General features: G+C 36.9%; 1 protein-coding gene across 6 annotated transcripts; it reads right to left on the bottom strand.

Annotated features, from left to right (window-relative positions):
* Positions 1-1140: 1140 nt before the first annotated feature.
* On the bottom strand, positions 1141-15276 carry tmem125a (transmembrane protein 125a). Of its 6 annotated transcripts, none has more exons than XM_081379995.1 (3): positions 15230-15267; positions 14787-15130; positions 1141-2437 (listed from the first exon to the last, which is right to left on the bottom strand). In XM_081379995.1, exon 3 carries the CDS (start codon positions 2371-2373, stop codon positions 1702-1704), a length of 672 nt encoding a protein of 223 aa, XP_081236121.1. In that variant the 5' UTR covers positions 2374-2437; positions 14787-15130; positions 15230-15267; the 3' UTR covers positions 1141-1701. The 6 variants fall into 6 exon arrangements, with proteins under 6 accessions (XP_081236121.1, XP_081236118.1, XP_081236120.1 ...); XM_081379992.1 differs by having other exon boundaries at positions 1147-2437; positions 14787-15111; positions 15230-15276; XM_081379994.1 differs by having other exon boundaries at positions 1147-2437; positions 14787-15143.
* Between the last annotated feature and the right edge of the window lie 583 nt (positions 15277-15859).

The raw sequence follows: 15859 nt of genomic DNA, 5'->3' as shown, positions 1-15859 counted from the left end.
AAGACAAAATCGTCTGGCTTTTAGTAACGCTTATTTATAATAATAATATTGTATGATTAATCGATCACACATGTACAATTTTAGTTTATCAATAATTATTACGCACAGTTTAAAGGAATACATATATAAAAGGTAATATAAATATGCTTTATAATCAATAAATAAAGCAATAAAATGACTACATGTGAGCTTAAATGTTCAATTCTCTCTATAGCTTTATCAACTGTATAAACTAACTTCACAACTTTTACTTGCACTGATATAGCAAGACTTTTTCTTTTAGTTGTGTTTCATAGACAGCTATTTTCTTCTTGCTGTGTAAATTTGTTTAAATTCTGAATATTTTTCGATCTCGTAATATTCTGCAGAAGGGAGAAGTGAATCACGCTGCTTCTCTCCCGAGAAATGAATCGCAGTTTCACTCTTTCTCAGCATGTGATTGGCTGTTCACTACTGATGTCACTCATAAACTCAGGATCAAAGCCTGAATTGACAGAGAAAGTTGATGATCAGCATCATCGTACCAACAAAGCCTGGTTGGATTGGTTTGGTTTTGTCAACTCGAAACTAATCCTGTAACCCTGTTCAAAGTTTGTTCAACTACCATCATGGTATAGGCCCCAGGTGTCCTAGCAGAATAACCACCGTTGTCGCTCATTACATTTATACTATCGTGAGTTTCACAATACTTTTTTATCTTTTAAAAAAAATTATAAAACCCTTTTTCTAATTGCTTTGTTTGAAAAGTGTGCTTGAGATATTTTTAAATACCATTTGGTTTGATATTTTGGTTATTAATATACTGACATTCGTATAAATGTGGCTTAGGTGTGTCTGAAGTTTAATGTTGCTACAAGCTTTTCTGAAGTATTTCTCCAAAGTTGTCAAGACGGCAGAGCCTGAATGTTTGTTTGTTATGCGTACAAATTGAAATAGATTTCCACTAAATGGCTACAACCTACCATCTGTTTATCTCCATCTGCATGTTAATGTTTTTCATAAGCCCTTCAGAACAAAATACCAATAATTTGCATCAAAGTGTAAATCAACTTCAGTGTGCATGTATTTCTACAATCAAAATAGCCCCTTTTTTGTTGGTGGAAAAATAAAAAAAAGATAAGAAAACTGTGCTCACATCCTCCAGATTGACATTCTGATCTTTTATTTGATCCATATCTTCGCCTGCACAGGTTGTAGTGTAAAATCACAGGCAAGCAAAATGACAGCTGGACGATTCACGCGCACACATACACACACACACACATATCAGAGCCGCTGAAAAGCTGAAGACATCTCCAGATGGACAATCACTTGGTATGCTCACCTTTGCCCGCATAAATGAAGCCATCACGGATACACGCACATAATAATGTAGTCGTCCAATAGCATTGAAAAGAAAGCAGCATGTTTTACCTAAAATCATTTCATTAAAGATCAAACTTTAGATTTTTTTTGTGCTTTTTCAGTACTTTTAACTGTACTTTATTGGAGTGAAGCATATAAAAGATGAATGTTTTTGCTGAAACCCTCAAAGGTTTAATGTCTGAAACCTTGAGCCAAAATGTAAATCAGTTTGTTTGTGAAATGCAATTGTAAATGTCACATGTGATTTGTGACTTAGTTTAATAAGTGCAAAGTTTCTTTGAGAGCATTTTAGTTCCTGTTCAGTAAAAGAATGGCGTATTTCTTTTGTAGCCATGGTTATATCAGATGAGCCAGACTCGAAGCAGTCTCTCTTCTCCTTGCATGCATCTGGCCTGAAATGCTGAAGATCCCCACTGTCCTCTCCCACCGTCTCTGTCCCGGCCCTGTCCGCTCTAAGAGAAAAACTACAGCGGCATAAACGCTGACCACTAACACTGTGAAACTCCCACCCACCAGCATCACCACCCCAGATATAAACATGTCATTCAGCGCCTTGCCGGGTTTAGGCATGTGGTAGGCCAAGGCCACGTCTAGGAGCACAGCTCCACAGATGAGCAGAGAGATTCCTGTGATCAACATGATGAGGACATCAGATAAACCGCCGCTTTTTAGCATGTTGATCCGGCGCCTGCTGCGCACGCAGTTCATGTCCTGGACAGCGGAGCTCAGCAACTGCTTGAGGAGGACGGCCAGAGCGAGAAGGCAAAGAGTGGTTCCGGCGCCCAGCCGCCACTCGCTGGAAAGACTGGTGGTGGTGGAAAGGAGGCCTACGCCACCCAGGCCGCAGCCTAAGATCAAGGCCACTGAGGCGCAGTAGCATAATAAGGATTTGCGTGGCTCATTGAACCACCAGAGCTCCACCTGCTCCTCCAGGAGGTTCTGTTGGATGCGAGCCGGGTCAGGATGGGGGTGGCCCCTCGGAGGGGAATAGTCCTCCAGCTCTGACATGATGTTTGCTGCTAATGGTGCTCAGGACAGGTCCCAACTGTGAAAGGACACCTGGCTAGAGTTCCTGGAGAAAACAAGTAGGAAATTAGGTAAGAAGATGCCACGTGTACAGTTGACAAAACATGAAAAAAATCCTGTTCAATTCACAATAATGAAATTCAATGTGACAATGTTTCAGGCATTATGTAAATTCATTTTGGCCTGTATATTTCACAGTTCATAACTGAATATTTCATTATCATTGATGTGCTGTAATAAACCAACCTACTTGAACATAAAAATCTGAATTTCTACCTTAAAATACATACTGATAACCACCATTAAAAAAAAAAATCAAGTAGTAAACTAGAAGAAGGGCACATGATCAAATTAAAGGTTGTCAAAATGCCATCAGGGAAGCACATATCATTAATAATAATAATAATAAAAAAATTATATATATTTTTTTATCATTATTATGTGTGTGCTTCCCTGATGGCATTTATATATATATATATATATATATATATATATATATATATATATATTCCCTGATGGCATATATATATAAGCAATACGGTACGAGAGGGATGCTGTATCGTGAACAAGTCACGGCTGAAGGGCGTTGTTATACAAATGTGTGTGTGTGTGTGTGTGTATGTATATATATATACACACACACACACACACACACACACACACATACATATATTTTAATACAAATATTAAAGCTAAAAAAAAATATGTATCACTGAAACTTTCATCATTAAAATCATTAAAAGCCTTCCTTCCGCTGGAAAAAAATAGTCCCTAACTGAATGAATAAATTAATAATTTGTACTGCATTCAATTATATTTAACCAATTAACAGGTTTTTACTTTAGCATTATTACATTCTTTTCCCATTCAAAATGATTTTTTTTTATATTTATTTTTTAGTACAGATTTTTCGATTCAAAACAAATCATCTGCGACTCAACTGGACTGAAATCATTATCAAAGATAAAAAATGTTTAAGTTCCTTCTAAAACTAGTTCCACTTGCCACTTGAAAATCTGAGGGGTCTCATGCAATCAAAAGCACCAGACAGAAAAAGGGAAATGAGGTATGTTAATCTGCACATCCTTATCCCCACTCCCCAAAATATGCAAACTTTTACAAAATGTTGCAAAAATTATGTAAATTATTCAGAGTGGGGTTTCAAAACACCATTCTGGAGTCAGACCAAGCTGCTTAGTGATTAAATCGCAGCTTTATTTATAAAGATTTTCTTAAAATCAATTTAAGATGTAATCAAACAATGAAAACCAGGTTTAATTTAAACTCTTGTGTTTAGTCTAAAGCCTGTTAATGTGCCTGGGGACAACCATGAGGATGTGTAGAGAGAGAATAAAGATTTAAAGTAGTTAGAGAAGACAATTTCCCTCCTGCTCAGGGGCTCAAACCTTAATTCCTTTACAAATGGCCTGTCTCTGTGGTCCCAGTGACCCTCAAGGTTGCAGGACAGACAGCTTGTCTTTACAATCCCTTAAGTGGCTTTGCCTTCACAGTCCGCACTGCTGCACCAGCAAACTACATTGCATACATTATAATCACGGACCAAGACAAACTCTATTTCTCTTTATCCAGGACCAGTGTCATTATTCTGTTCTGTTTGCTCAAAGTCAGTCTCCTCCCACATGTGAAGCCGTAGGGGTTGTGTACATGTACGTTTGTGAAGCTTTGATAATTAAGTCCCTGTGGAGTCTTATATCACTGACATACTGCTTCCCTGTGACTGAGGTGAGGCATGAAGAGGGGAAAGTAAAACAAGAAAGCCCATGAAAACAAAAACACCAAGTCCATTCTAAGATTACTATGATTGTCAGAGATAAATCACCTAAAATGAAAATTCTGTCATTATATACTCACAGGTCATTCCAAATCAGTATGGATCCTTGTTTGGAATTAAAAACGAGAAATTTTAAAGAAGAATAATAGTAACTTTTTTCAAAACCATTAAATAATGGGGACTTTCAAGCTTAAAAAAAAAATAAGACCAGCATGTTATATTGTGTCTAAATCTTATGTGTGTAAAACAGACCAAAGATTAATTCAGTAGCTGAAAATCCTGTCTTGGCTCTTCTTGAAACGTGAATGAATTGTTCTTTTGAGTCAAGATCTTTTCAAAGAATATGTTGATCCAGTTCACAAAACCAGTTTTAATGATTTGTTCATTAATCAAATTCATCCACTTCTTGAATTCAACTCAGTGAGTTATTATCAGTGAGTAACAACTTAAATTGTGGTCTGTTTTACACACAAAGTTGTAGTCATCGGAAGTAGAAAGACTTTGAATATAGTCAAATGGACCACTTCATCATGCTTTTATGGAGTTTTGAAGTTTTTGAAAGTCAAAATGTCAGTGCTATTCCTAAAATAATTAATAATAATTGTTAATGTTTCTTTTACTGCTGCCCAGAAAGCAAAAATGACATCAAACACAGCACTGAATTTGTGCAATTTGTATGTTAAATTTTTGTACTATGTCTGCATTCCCAGTTGTTATAGACATATGGCAGTTTAACCTGCACACCTGGTATGAGAGCTCTTCAATCCTAAGTAGACTCAGTCTTTTGAATCTTTTATCAAAATATGAACGTCATCTTGGATGAGTGCCTTATGTTACAGTAGAAGTGTACTCACCCTAAAGAATAATAAAGGATCTGCGATGAGAATGTGGCAGTTTATCATTCACTGGCGCGTTCGCTTTGAGTCATTTCCCCAAGAGAGTGCGGGGAGAGAAAGGACAGCAAGGAATATTTCCTCACCTCAAATCACCTCAGGGTTGGGACTTGCTTATTATTTTTGTCCTTCACCTTAGCTTGTACTTTAAAAAATCATTTCTAATAATATACTGACTTTCGGTTTTGATTTGCAGCGGCTTCTTGGAAAGTTTTCTTCTTTAGTTTTGTGATGTCACTGACAGGTGCAGTCCAGAGTATATTTATAAGATTGGCCGCATGAACACAACCAGGCCGACCAGAAAACTGAAAGTGTGAAAGATGCAATTGTTAGTTTTAATTTGTAATTATTATTAGTCAGATTCCTTTAGGCTGACATGGTATCGATGGAAAAACCTTCTAAATGGCTGATCTGTCAGTGTAGTGGCCTTGGGGCTGGACAGCCGTCCAACTTAGCCCTCAATTTAAAAAAATAGTCCAGTCAATTTGCCTGCAAGGTCTCTCTGAGGTTATTTCATAGGCAAAATGTCCCTAGCTGTCAGTGCATGAGTGATCCACAAACCAGGACAGAGGTTTTCAACTTTAGTAGCCTCCTGACAGTGTTCCTCCTTCTCTTTCTTAGCTCATGTTGCTGTTGGCAATTGAAGTTTGGTGGTTTTCTTGAAGATTTAGAGCAAACGACATCTTTCCCGACAGGTGTGAATGCTGAGCATTGTGGCAGGCCAAGCGCACTATTCATTCTCTAGTCAAGCGGTACACTGTTGTATCTCTGACTGCAAGTCTCTGATGTATCTGCTAAAGAAGCGTTCATAAAGCAGGCTCTTGTCTTGTCTCCGGTCACCATACAACAGCTGATGCCTTGTCTAGCATACTCTTCTCTGCCTGGTTGCTAGGCAAAAACAATGGAGCAAGTCTCCGTGTCCTTCTCCAGGCCAGGAGGAAACAGGTCACTATCTGTGTGGAGACAAAAGAAGCAAAGAATGCCAGCTTGATGGGAAGGGGATGTGTAAAGGATATGCAGTATGTCTAATTCATCAAAAGCAAATTGCTTTTGATTGTTAAGGGAGGAAACTGCTGTGAAGATCTGAGCAGGGGTGGAACTTGCCTTTTCCATATGGGGATAACAGAACAATCTTTGAGACAAGGTGGAACTGGATGGAAAATGTCCAAAAAACCTTCATGAATTTTATTTTATTTTTTTCCCGTAGCCATGTCTGCCAACTTTATCCATTGAAAGCTCACTATATATTAGCTCCTATGGAAGCACTATTTTCAGGCCACATACAGTAAGTGCACAGAACCATTTTTTGGTCGTTACAAAAAGAAGGGAATTTAATTATGTTGTCTTCTAAGATACATCAAATAAACCACATTCCAAGTCAACACTGCATGTGTCCTTCACCGAGTTGTCAATCCCATAATACACTGCAACAAGTTCAGTGAAAAAATAAATCCAAGATGGTGGATTAAAGGCAGGGTAGGTAGGATTTAAAAAAAAAAAAACATTCCAAATTTGTTTAAACTGTCTTTATATACCAATACATAATTAAAATGTAAGTACTCTGAAAAAGAGAGTATAAAAATTGAGTGTCTGTAGACCTCTCACGACTGTTATAAACACAGCTAATTATTTCCATTCACTCCACCCCCTCCCTTCTGGGCTCCTTCCAAAGCCACGCCCCCAAAACACATGAACGCGCGACACCAAACGCTCAGGCTCAGCTGGAAGACGCATTTATTTACCTGAGACGAGTGGAGAGGAAGGAGCACAGTGCATGCAGTGACATCATGTCAGAATCACATGTAATAAAATACCTAACTTTATCACTATGAATATAAACAAATAAGATTTCTTTTAGTACTCAATATCAAGCTAGCATATCGATACTGGTAAAGTTTAAAATATAGCCTACTTTGCTTGATTCGTTAACGAGCTATATTTATAAGGCAAAGCTAAAAACAGGTTGCATTGATACACGTTTTTCCATTACCATCAGTTACACTGTGATGAAGGTGAATTTCGTGTAAGATTCATAACATATAGGTGTTTTGCATGTAAGAGTTTCCATGATGAAAACGTTGACTCTGATGAGGACTAACGTTACACTCCGGTGACAAGTAACGCATCGTCGGTTCGAGGACAGGTCCAGGGTCGAGGGCGAAGCAGAGGAGGTCGTTCAAGATTGCGGGCAACCAGGGTCCGAGGAAGTAGTTTTTGCCTTGTTTGCCTTGGCTGACTGCATATGCAGGTGATTTGAATTTTGAATGCTCTTTCTCTGCCATAATTTTACTCTTCGTAGGTTCCGCGCCTCTTGCACTCCTCAAATCAAACGGGTGTGCGCGCATATGGGCAGATCTAGCAACAGGGGTGGTAGCCATGGTTGCGAGAGTGAGTGACAGTCGCCCAAACCAATCAAATGTTTCGTCCCGAATGGAAATAATGAGCTGTGTTTATTGCAGATTAAAAGGTCTACAGTCACTCGATTTTTATACTCTCTTTTTCAGAGCACTTACATTTTAATTATGTATTGGTATATAAAGACAGTTTAAACAAATTTGAAAAAAAGTTTTTTATAAAAATCCTATCTACTAGGGATGCAACGGTACACGGTAAAATACCGGACCGTTCGGTCAGCCCTGCACGGGACAATCTACCCTTGTGTCCCGCGGTACTTCGGTTTTGCCATTGAGTTCGCGCTGATCCTTTTAGTTTTTGCTTTAGGCGCCGTTCACATATCGCGCCTAAAAACGCGTAGAAAACGCTAGGCGCGCCGTGTTTTTCTTTTTCCAAAGCGCTAGGGCGGTTGCGCTCCGGAGGCGTCTGTCGCTAAAGCAACCGCGCTCTGGTTGGTTCTTGTCACGTGACCTACGGTGCGCTTGCGGCATTCTGAAAAGTTGAGAATTTTCTGCTGGGGACATCGTTAGTGCCAACCGGTCTCGCCTTGCACCAGACAGTGTTGATAGTATCAACACTGTCTGGTGCAAGGCGAGACCGGTTGGCACTAATTGATAGACTCATCTTTTTGCACAAAAATCTCTCAATAGTGGATGAGTAAATAACATTGCACTTTGTATCCTGAATGCAGTATTTTTTCATTATATTATTTTGCTCTGCTTTTTTTTATTCAAAGCACAAGCTAATTTATGTTTGTTAAAGGTAAAAGTGCACTTTTTCTTTCACATTGATCACTTCATATACCAGTTATCAAGGTTTGGAATTAGGATCCACTTGAATATTTTGAAGTGTGTTTGTTTACATTTTGTATTTCATATAAGTGATAGTTGAAGAGGTTGTATTACTTAGTGTTGTTCAGTACAGACTAGAGTGTTAATTTATTCCATACATTGATGTTCTTCCTACTGTGACATTCTGTTTATGCTCATAAGAAAAATCAAACATATTTTTGGGATGAAATAGCAGTCTCTTTCTGCACAAAACATGTACCGAAACCGAACCGAGACCGTGGCCCAAAAACCGAGGTACGGACCGTACCGTGGGCTATCTGTACCGTTGCACCCCTACTATCTACCCTACCTTTAAGTGAGAGAAATGTTAGCTCCATCCGAATAAGCATACTTCCCTACTATATACCCAGCTAACAAAAATATGTTAAAATAACTTTTTGCTAACATTCCCATTAAGTTTTGAGAATTATACTTCTGAATGTTCTCAGAATGTTTAAAACGCCCAGTTTTAAATGCTAGCTGCATCTGAATATCCATACTTCCAGCTAAAAAAATTATGTTCAAAGAACTCTAAAGGCCAATTCACACCGCACAGACAAACGGCAACAAACACCAACAAAGTTGGTAGTTGGATTTCAAATTTTATAAAATAACTGTCATGTTCACACTGCCCCACAGACACCAATAAACACTGATTGACCATGGTCAGTCAGGCGAAAACAAACTCTCTCTGACCAATGCTAACAACGCCTTTAATTTCACTCATTAGTATTAAAAAGTTATGTTGTTCCATACCTGAAAAGGAGGGAATGAATCACAAAATATTTGGTATAAGATTTGGGTTCTGGAGGGCCAAGAGTGAGTTGTTAATGTTATGCTTCTTGCAGCCCCTCTCTCCTTCTTGCTTAATCCACATTTTATCAGCCTGCACACATGGCTCAAGTTACTGTCAGGCATAACCTCAGGAACAAACCGCAAACAGCAGCTGGCCTAGACCCTGCCTTTAAAGCTGTATAAACCACCCTTGATTTTTCACCCCTAATCTCTTCTTTTAACTGAGAAATCCTCACTATTTCTCTGTTTCCGACTCAACTTCAGTATCTTATCTGTCTTTTTTTTATGTTGCACTGCTGTTCTGGTGGCTGGGGAGGGATAGCCTTTTTGAAAAGCACAGCTCAGGCTCCCAGTGCTCTTTCTTTTCATCATAAAAGTTAACATATGCCATGTACCTTATTCCATCATTTCACTTCAAGACTCAGTAGGGTCATTACATCCTCTTTTTCCATCAGTACACTTTCCCTAAAGGACACTCCTTCATTCCAACCCTTCACTGCATCTTACCGCCACGTTCTTAGAAGGAAACAGAACACAAAATGACATTATAAAGACTTGTTACTCAATCTTACTCTGCACAAAATCTCAGTGTTCTTTATGAATGATTAACTCAACAACAATAGACCTGTTATGGGTGTGTCATAGCGTAGAAACAACATGAGTCATAATTCTCAATAAAGACTGGAATACAATACACGATTTTTGCCCCAATTTGCAGTTTGGACACGTCAGTGCTACTTGCCAAAAGTCAGAGCCAGTATGCAGATTTAAGAAAGTCTGGAATACAGTACACGACTTTTAAAATTGGAAAAGATTTTAAAACACTGGGCATCATACAGTACACTAGCGACTTTGTAAAAGGTTACAGAGAAAAACTGTGCATCATAGACTAAACAACTGAGGATCATACACTCAGACTTTCAACAGAAACATGCGCCTCGGCTCAACCCCCAAACCGGCTCAAAATATCAAAACTCCGAGTGGAGGATATCAAGTCTGTGCCATCATACACCAATATTTTATGCGAAATCTGTCAACTCCGACTGGCTAAAATCTGCAGACCGGCTCTAACTTTAAGCAACAAGCATTGACTCTTCTGGACTGCAAATTAGAGCAATAATCTGTGCAAAAATCATCTAGTGTATTCCAGCTAAAAGTTGACAGATTTTACAGAAGATGCAAACTTTAGCTTCAGACTGTGATTCCATCCAGTCAGAGGATATCATACTTGTTTCATATTTTGAGCCAATTTTATAACACATATTGTTTTCATTTGTCATCCATCTCCAAGCAACAAGGCGCATGTTTCTGCATAATTTTTTGTGTTCAACACAACGTGAAAGTCTGGTAGAGTGAGATCCTCAAACGTTTTTCACTGTAATCATTTACAAAGTCAGCAATTCCTAGTGTTTTCAAATCAGTTCAGATTTTAAAAGTCATGTAGTGTGTATTCCAGCCTTAATGGTGCTATTTTGTCTGGTAAGATTCTGTATTCACTGCTGTTTGGTGCTTGATTTTCCTGTTTTGGGCACAGCTGCAATATTAAGCACTAATTAAATCACCAATTAACAGGCCCGTCCACCCAGCTCCACACTGCTGACAAAAGGAAAAACGTTCACCTCTCTTCCCGCCTACCTCTCTCCCTTTCATTCTCAAAACAGTGACAGCATCCATAAATGTGAGCATAGTCCATAATGCAATACAAAAAGGGCAACTATTCAACTTGGCCACTGAGCTCCACTCTGTGACCTGACCTCCATCTGTGACATAGACACCAGCCCGGTTAAGACACCTGGACCTACTCTTTCACTCTTTAGGGGCATGGTTTCATTCTCACTGGCTGTCTCTGTGTGTGTTTCACAGAATATTCTGGAATATACACTCTCGGGATGTTTGGATGTTGCTGAGTGCTGTCATGCACCTGTCGTTTTTAAAGATCTGTACGATCTCTGAGGAAAGGATGATGAGGACGGAGCCTACAGCATGTTGGTTTGCTTGGCATCTGGAAGCATAACTTTGAGATTCCTTTCTTTCTCTGCAGATACATGTCAAAAAAATCTCTATTTTAACTCCAAATATGGATGTTCATCCATTATTTAAAAAAAAAATGGACTGGTAAACTAGTAATGATATCAGATGGTGTTACCATGATGGAACTGAAAGAACATATGCCTATTCATCTGTCATTGTATTTACATGACATCCCTTGATACTTAAAGAATGCCAAGGTAATACGACAGAACATTTGGTACTTTTTCTAGAATTATTTGACATGTTTGTTTGTGCTACTTTCTTTGTCCTATTTTGTCTGTTACCGGATGGCTATAATATGCCATTGTATGTGCATGCTCAACAATCAAGTCACAATAAAACAATAAAATGTCATTTTATTTTCTATCCATGACATGACATTTTGTCAACACCTCCAGTGTAGCTGATACATCACATTAACAATGGTTAAATGGTAGAAAGAGAATAACCATGATTAATTACTATCTTTTTCTCCCTAAACTATTACCATGTCACTGTAAAGCACTGTTCACACTCTGCATAGAAAGGGCACCTACAACATTAAAATAATTTGCTTTACTTTTATTTTATGATACAGAACAATTTTAACTATACAGATGGGAGACATTACCTTTCTTTCCTAGGCTGTTATGTAGAACTGTTACAGTTCTGCAGCTCCTCTTTAGTATTTTGCTCTCACTTAACTCGAATTAGTTACTCTTTAAAGCACAATGTTCTTAAAATGGACACTATGTCCACAATAAGCATTATCTGATCTTTCTGTTACTCCAAATGTCTAATACTGGACAAAATTGTTTTTGATTATATATGTTGCCCGCCAGTTTCTGGTGTTCTTCTACACAACTCAGAACACATTGAGTGAAGATTTATTTTGGTCAGCTCAGAAATAACATCAGAAATGGCAGCATGTGAGAATGACACTCCACACTTCGGAAACTAAACAAGTTGTATGTAGTTTGCGTATTTGTCTAAAATAATCAATTAATTACTTTTATAAGATGTGAGAAAAAAAAAAAAAGAAATGGCATGTATAGGCCTACTGTATGTTTGTTTACATAACTGCAAAATGACTAGCCTAAAGTGTGTGACCTGCACCAGGAAATAAATCTATGAATGTTGTTCATTAGTATTACTCACAAATGTTCTCAAGTAATTCGATTATAATGTTAAAAATTTATTAAAATGCATTATTAATTAGCCTATAGCCGATAAGTTTAATAATTAATAATAGTTTATCTGATAAAGATGATGCAGTATATATACAGCACTGTCATGTAACTCATGTAACACTGTTGAAAGCACTGGCGGTGATTATTCATATATTTACATTTCATTTATCAGGATAATATATTTTGTGTGTTTAAGTCCATATATCCAGTATATGGGTGAACAGTTAATTACAGTCCTAAAGTGATGTTTAGGACTGATTAACTGATATTCTGTATAATATCTCAAGGACGCTTTACTGTTTTTATCACTCAGCTTGAATGAGTTTGAGGCATCTGGGTGACATGAAATTGGGAACTATTTTCCTTGGCAGAAAAAAAAAAACATGTGAACGAAGTGGCCAAATTTTGCCTATATTAAACACTCCAATCTCACTGTAGTAATATCAGCACAACATGCCCATATTGAGTACAGCACTCTTGCTTGTGCGATATTGGTTAATTTATTAGGCAATATGATTCCCTGTCACATAAAAAAATATATATTTTTGCTATTTTATATGCAGCAATTATGGGGCGCCGTTTGTAAAGCGGCTCACGCTGAAAATAATAGCAACATTTTGTCACATTTAGCTTCAAACAATGTTTAAAAAACTGGTATGAATTTTTGACGGTCACTTTTTACCACATTTACAACAATATTTGTCAACTTAGAGATATTTTAAATAGTTAAATCTAAATATTAAATGTTACACCTAAATGTTAAATCTAAATGCTAAATCTAAATCTAAATGTTAAATCTAAATATTAAATCTAAATCTAAATGTTAAATCTAAATGTTAAATCTAAATCTAAATGTTAAATCTAAATATTAAATCTAAATCTAAATGTTAAATCTAAATCTAAATGTTAAATCTAAATTCTAAATCTAAATCTAAATGTTGAATCTAAATCTAAATGTTAAATCTAAATGTTGAATCTAAATCTAAATGTTAAATCTAAATGTTGAATCTAAATCTAAATGTTAAATCTAAATCTAAATGTTAAATCTAAATTCTAAATCTAAATCTAAATGTTGAATCTAAATCTAAATGTTAAATCTAAATGTTAAATCTAAATCTAAATGTTGAATCTAAATCTAAATGTTAAATCTAAATCTAAATGTTGAATCTAAATGTTTGGGGTGAAATTAAATATTTAACTAATATGCAAATTCAAAATGCCGGTAACAGGAAGTGCCAAAATAAAAGCTCGAGGTGGTCAGTGTGTGTTTATAGCATGGTTTATAGTGTCAAATAACGAATAAAAACCATCTTATCCGAGGACATGGACTCTTGGACATAGATTATCGTGATAATAACTACCTAAAATAATAAACACGTTTGGAGAAACTGTATTTGAAGAGTAGGCTAGTGTCACTTTTATGAAAAGTGCGGGAGTTATGACCTGTAGCCATAATAGCCAGCTATGGCCACTAGGGGGCTCACTTTGACTGAATGTCATGTCATCGCTCTGTCATCACGAGACTCTACAGTTTCTCCAAACGTGTTTATTATTTTAGGAAGTTATTATCGTTATATTATAGTTATTATTATGAGATGGTTTTTATTCGTTATTTGACACTATAAACCATGCTATAAACACACACTGACCACCTCGAGCTTTTATTTTGGCACTTCCGGCATTTTGAATTTGCATATTAGTTAAATATTTAGTTTCACCCAAAACATTTAGATTCAACATTTAGATTTAGATTCAACATTTAGATTTAGATTTAACATTTAGATTTAACATTTAGATTTAGATTTAACATTTAGATTTAACATTTAGATTTAGATTTAATATTTAGATTTAACATTTAGATTTAGATTTAACATTTAGATTTAACATTTAGATTTAATATTTAGATTTAACATTTAGATTTAGATTTAACATTTAACATTTAGATTTAACATTTAGATTTAGATTTAACATTTAGATTTATATTTAGCATTTAGATTTATTATTTAACATTTAGGTGTAACATTTAATATTTAGATTTATTTATCTATTTAAAATATCTCTAAGTTGACAAATATTGTTGTAAATGTGGTAAAAAGTGACCGTCAAAAATTCATACCAGTTTTTTAAACATTGTTTGAAGCTAAATGTGACAAAATGTTGCTGTTATTTTCAGCGTGAGCCGCTTTACAAACGGCGCCCAATAAGCAATTAACAAATTTTCATAAATAAACATTTTATGTTTCCCATCTCAGTGTAGCCTATAGATGCTATAAACAGATTTGAATATCAACCCTTCATGAATTTGTTTACAAAATGTCCATTTGCACATGTGGAGACGATTTTCCAGAAGTGAAAGTCCTAAAACTCCAGTACAAAGTGTCCTGCGTTGTTCTATCAAGGTGTGGATCCTCTTATCTGTCTAGTAACAAATACATTTCTATTCAAACCCAAAAGAGTACGAAGGCGTCCATCAAAACGCTTCCGTTCTTACCTGCGATGCGGTGGCAGGCAGCACACCATCCCGAACTATCAGCCACAAATGTACACAGCAAGAAATATACACAGCCGGTCCGTCGGTGAGGGGAAACGCGCTCAGCTAGAAGAGACGTCAAGTTTAATGTAAGTCTCGCACAGTAATCCCGACCATATCAGGTTGTCATTGCGAATGGCGTTGCAGGTGCACTGCTCGTTCAGCCCGGACTTTTGCCCTCCGCTCGGAGGAGTGGTCTCTCCTCTCATTGCTACTCTGATCGCGGAGCTTGTAGTTCAGCTGGGGAGTGTGTGTGTGACCTCGCCGCTCCCATCCAGTGGGACACCTGCAGCGATAAGAAGCGTCTAGTCCAAAGGTCTGACGTTAAATGACGCCAATTGGAAACACCAAACAATTTTCTGTATGTTTGTTCAAGCATTATCTGCGCGAAAAAACGCGCTTACCTGGAGATCGTCGCGGAGTTACCTGCTCCGTTTGCTGTTTTAACCGGAAACCCTAGCATTGCTTATGAATAGATCATTCAGGGTACTGCTAGAATTGTGTTATTGAGATGGTTGTTTTCACAAGTAATGGTGATTGTTTTAAAGTCGTTGTATAAATCTTAAAAATATTCAAAACTAAAGTTTATTTTTAATTGATTTTGATGGCCTATACAGTTTTTATTAGCCTACCTAGGCTACATGTAGACATGTTTGCAACCCATTTGATTTCAGTTAACGTATGTGATATAGGAGTAGATATTAATGCGAAAACAGGGCGGTGCTTAATTTAATCCACGGAGAATTGATCGATCATAAAAAATGACGAGGGTAAAGTGTTGCGAAAAAGTGAAGTTGTTTTAGATGCTGAGAAAGTCATTACAATTTGATTGCAGTTAAAAAAATGCAAATCACAAGAAGATTAGGAAGCGTGTATTAATAAAATAGGATAGATATGGGATCAATTCTGAGTTCATGTTGACTTTGAAGTAATTGCCTTTGTTTTATAATTGAATTAACATACAAATTTTCATTTGCAATTCATCTGTTCTCATTAGCTACAGTGTGATTAGGATTTAGGTCTAATCCAACTGA

Source organism: Scardinius erythrophthalmus (genome assembly GCF_964197995.2).
Source record: "Scardinius erythrophthalmus genome assembly, chromosome: 12".
NCBI classification, from domain to species: domain Eukaryota; kingdom Metazoa; phylum Chordata; class Actinopteri; order Cypriniformes; family Leuciscidae; genus Scardinius; species Scardinius erythrophthalmus.
Note: the sequence above shows the minus strand (reverse complement) of the source record. Positions and strands in the feature narration are given on the sequence as shown.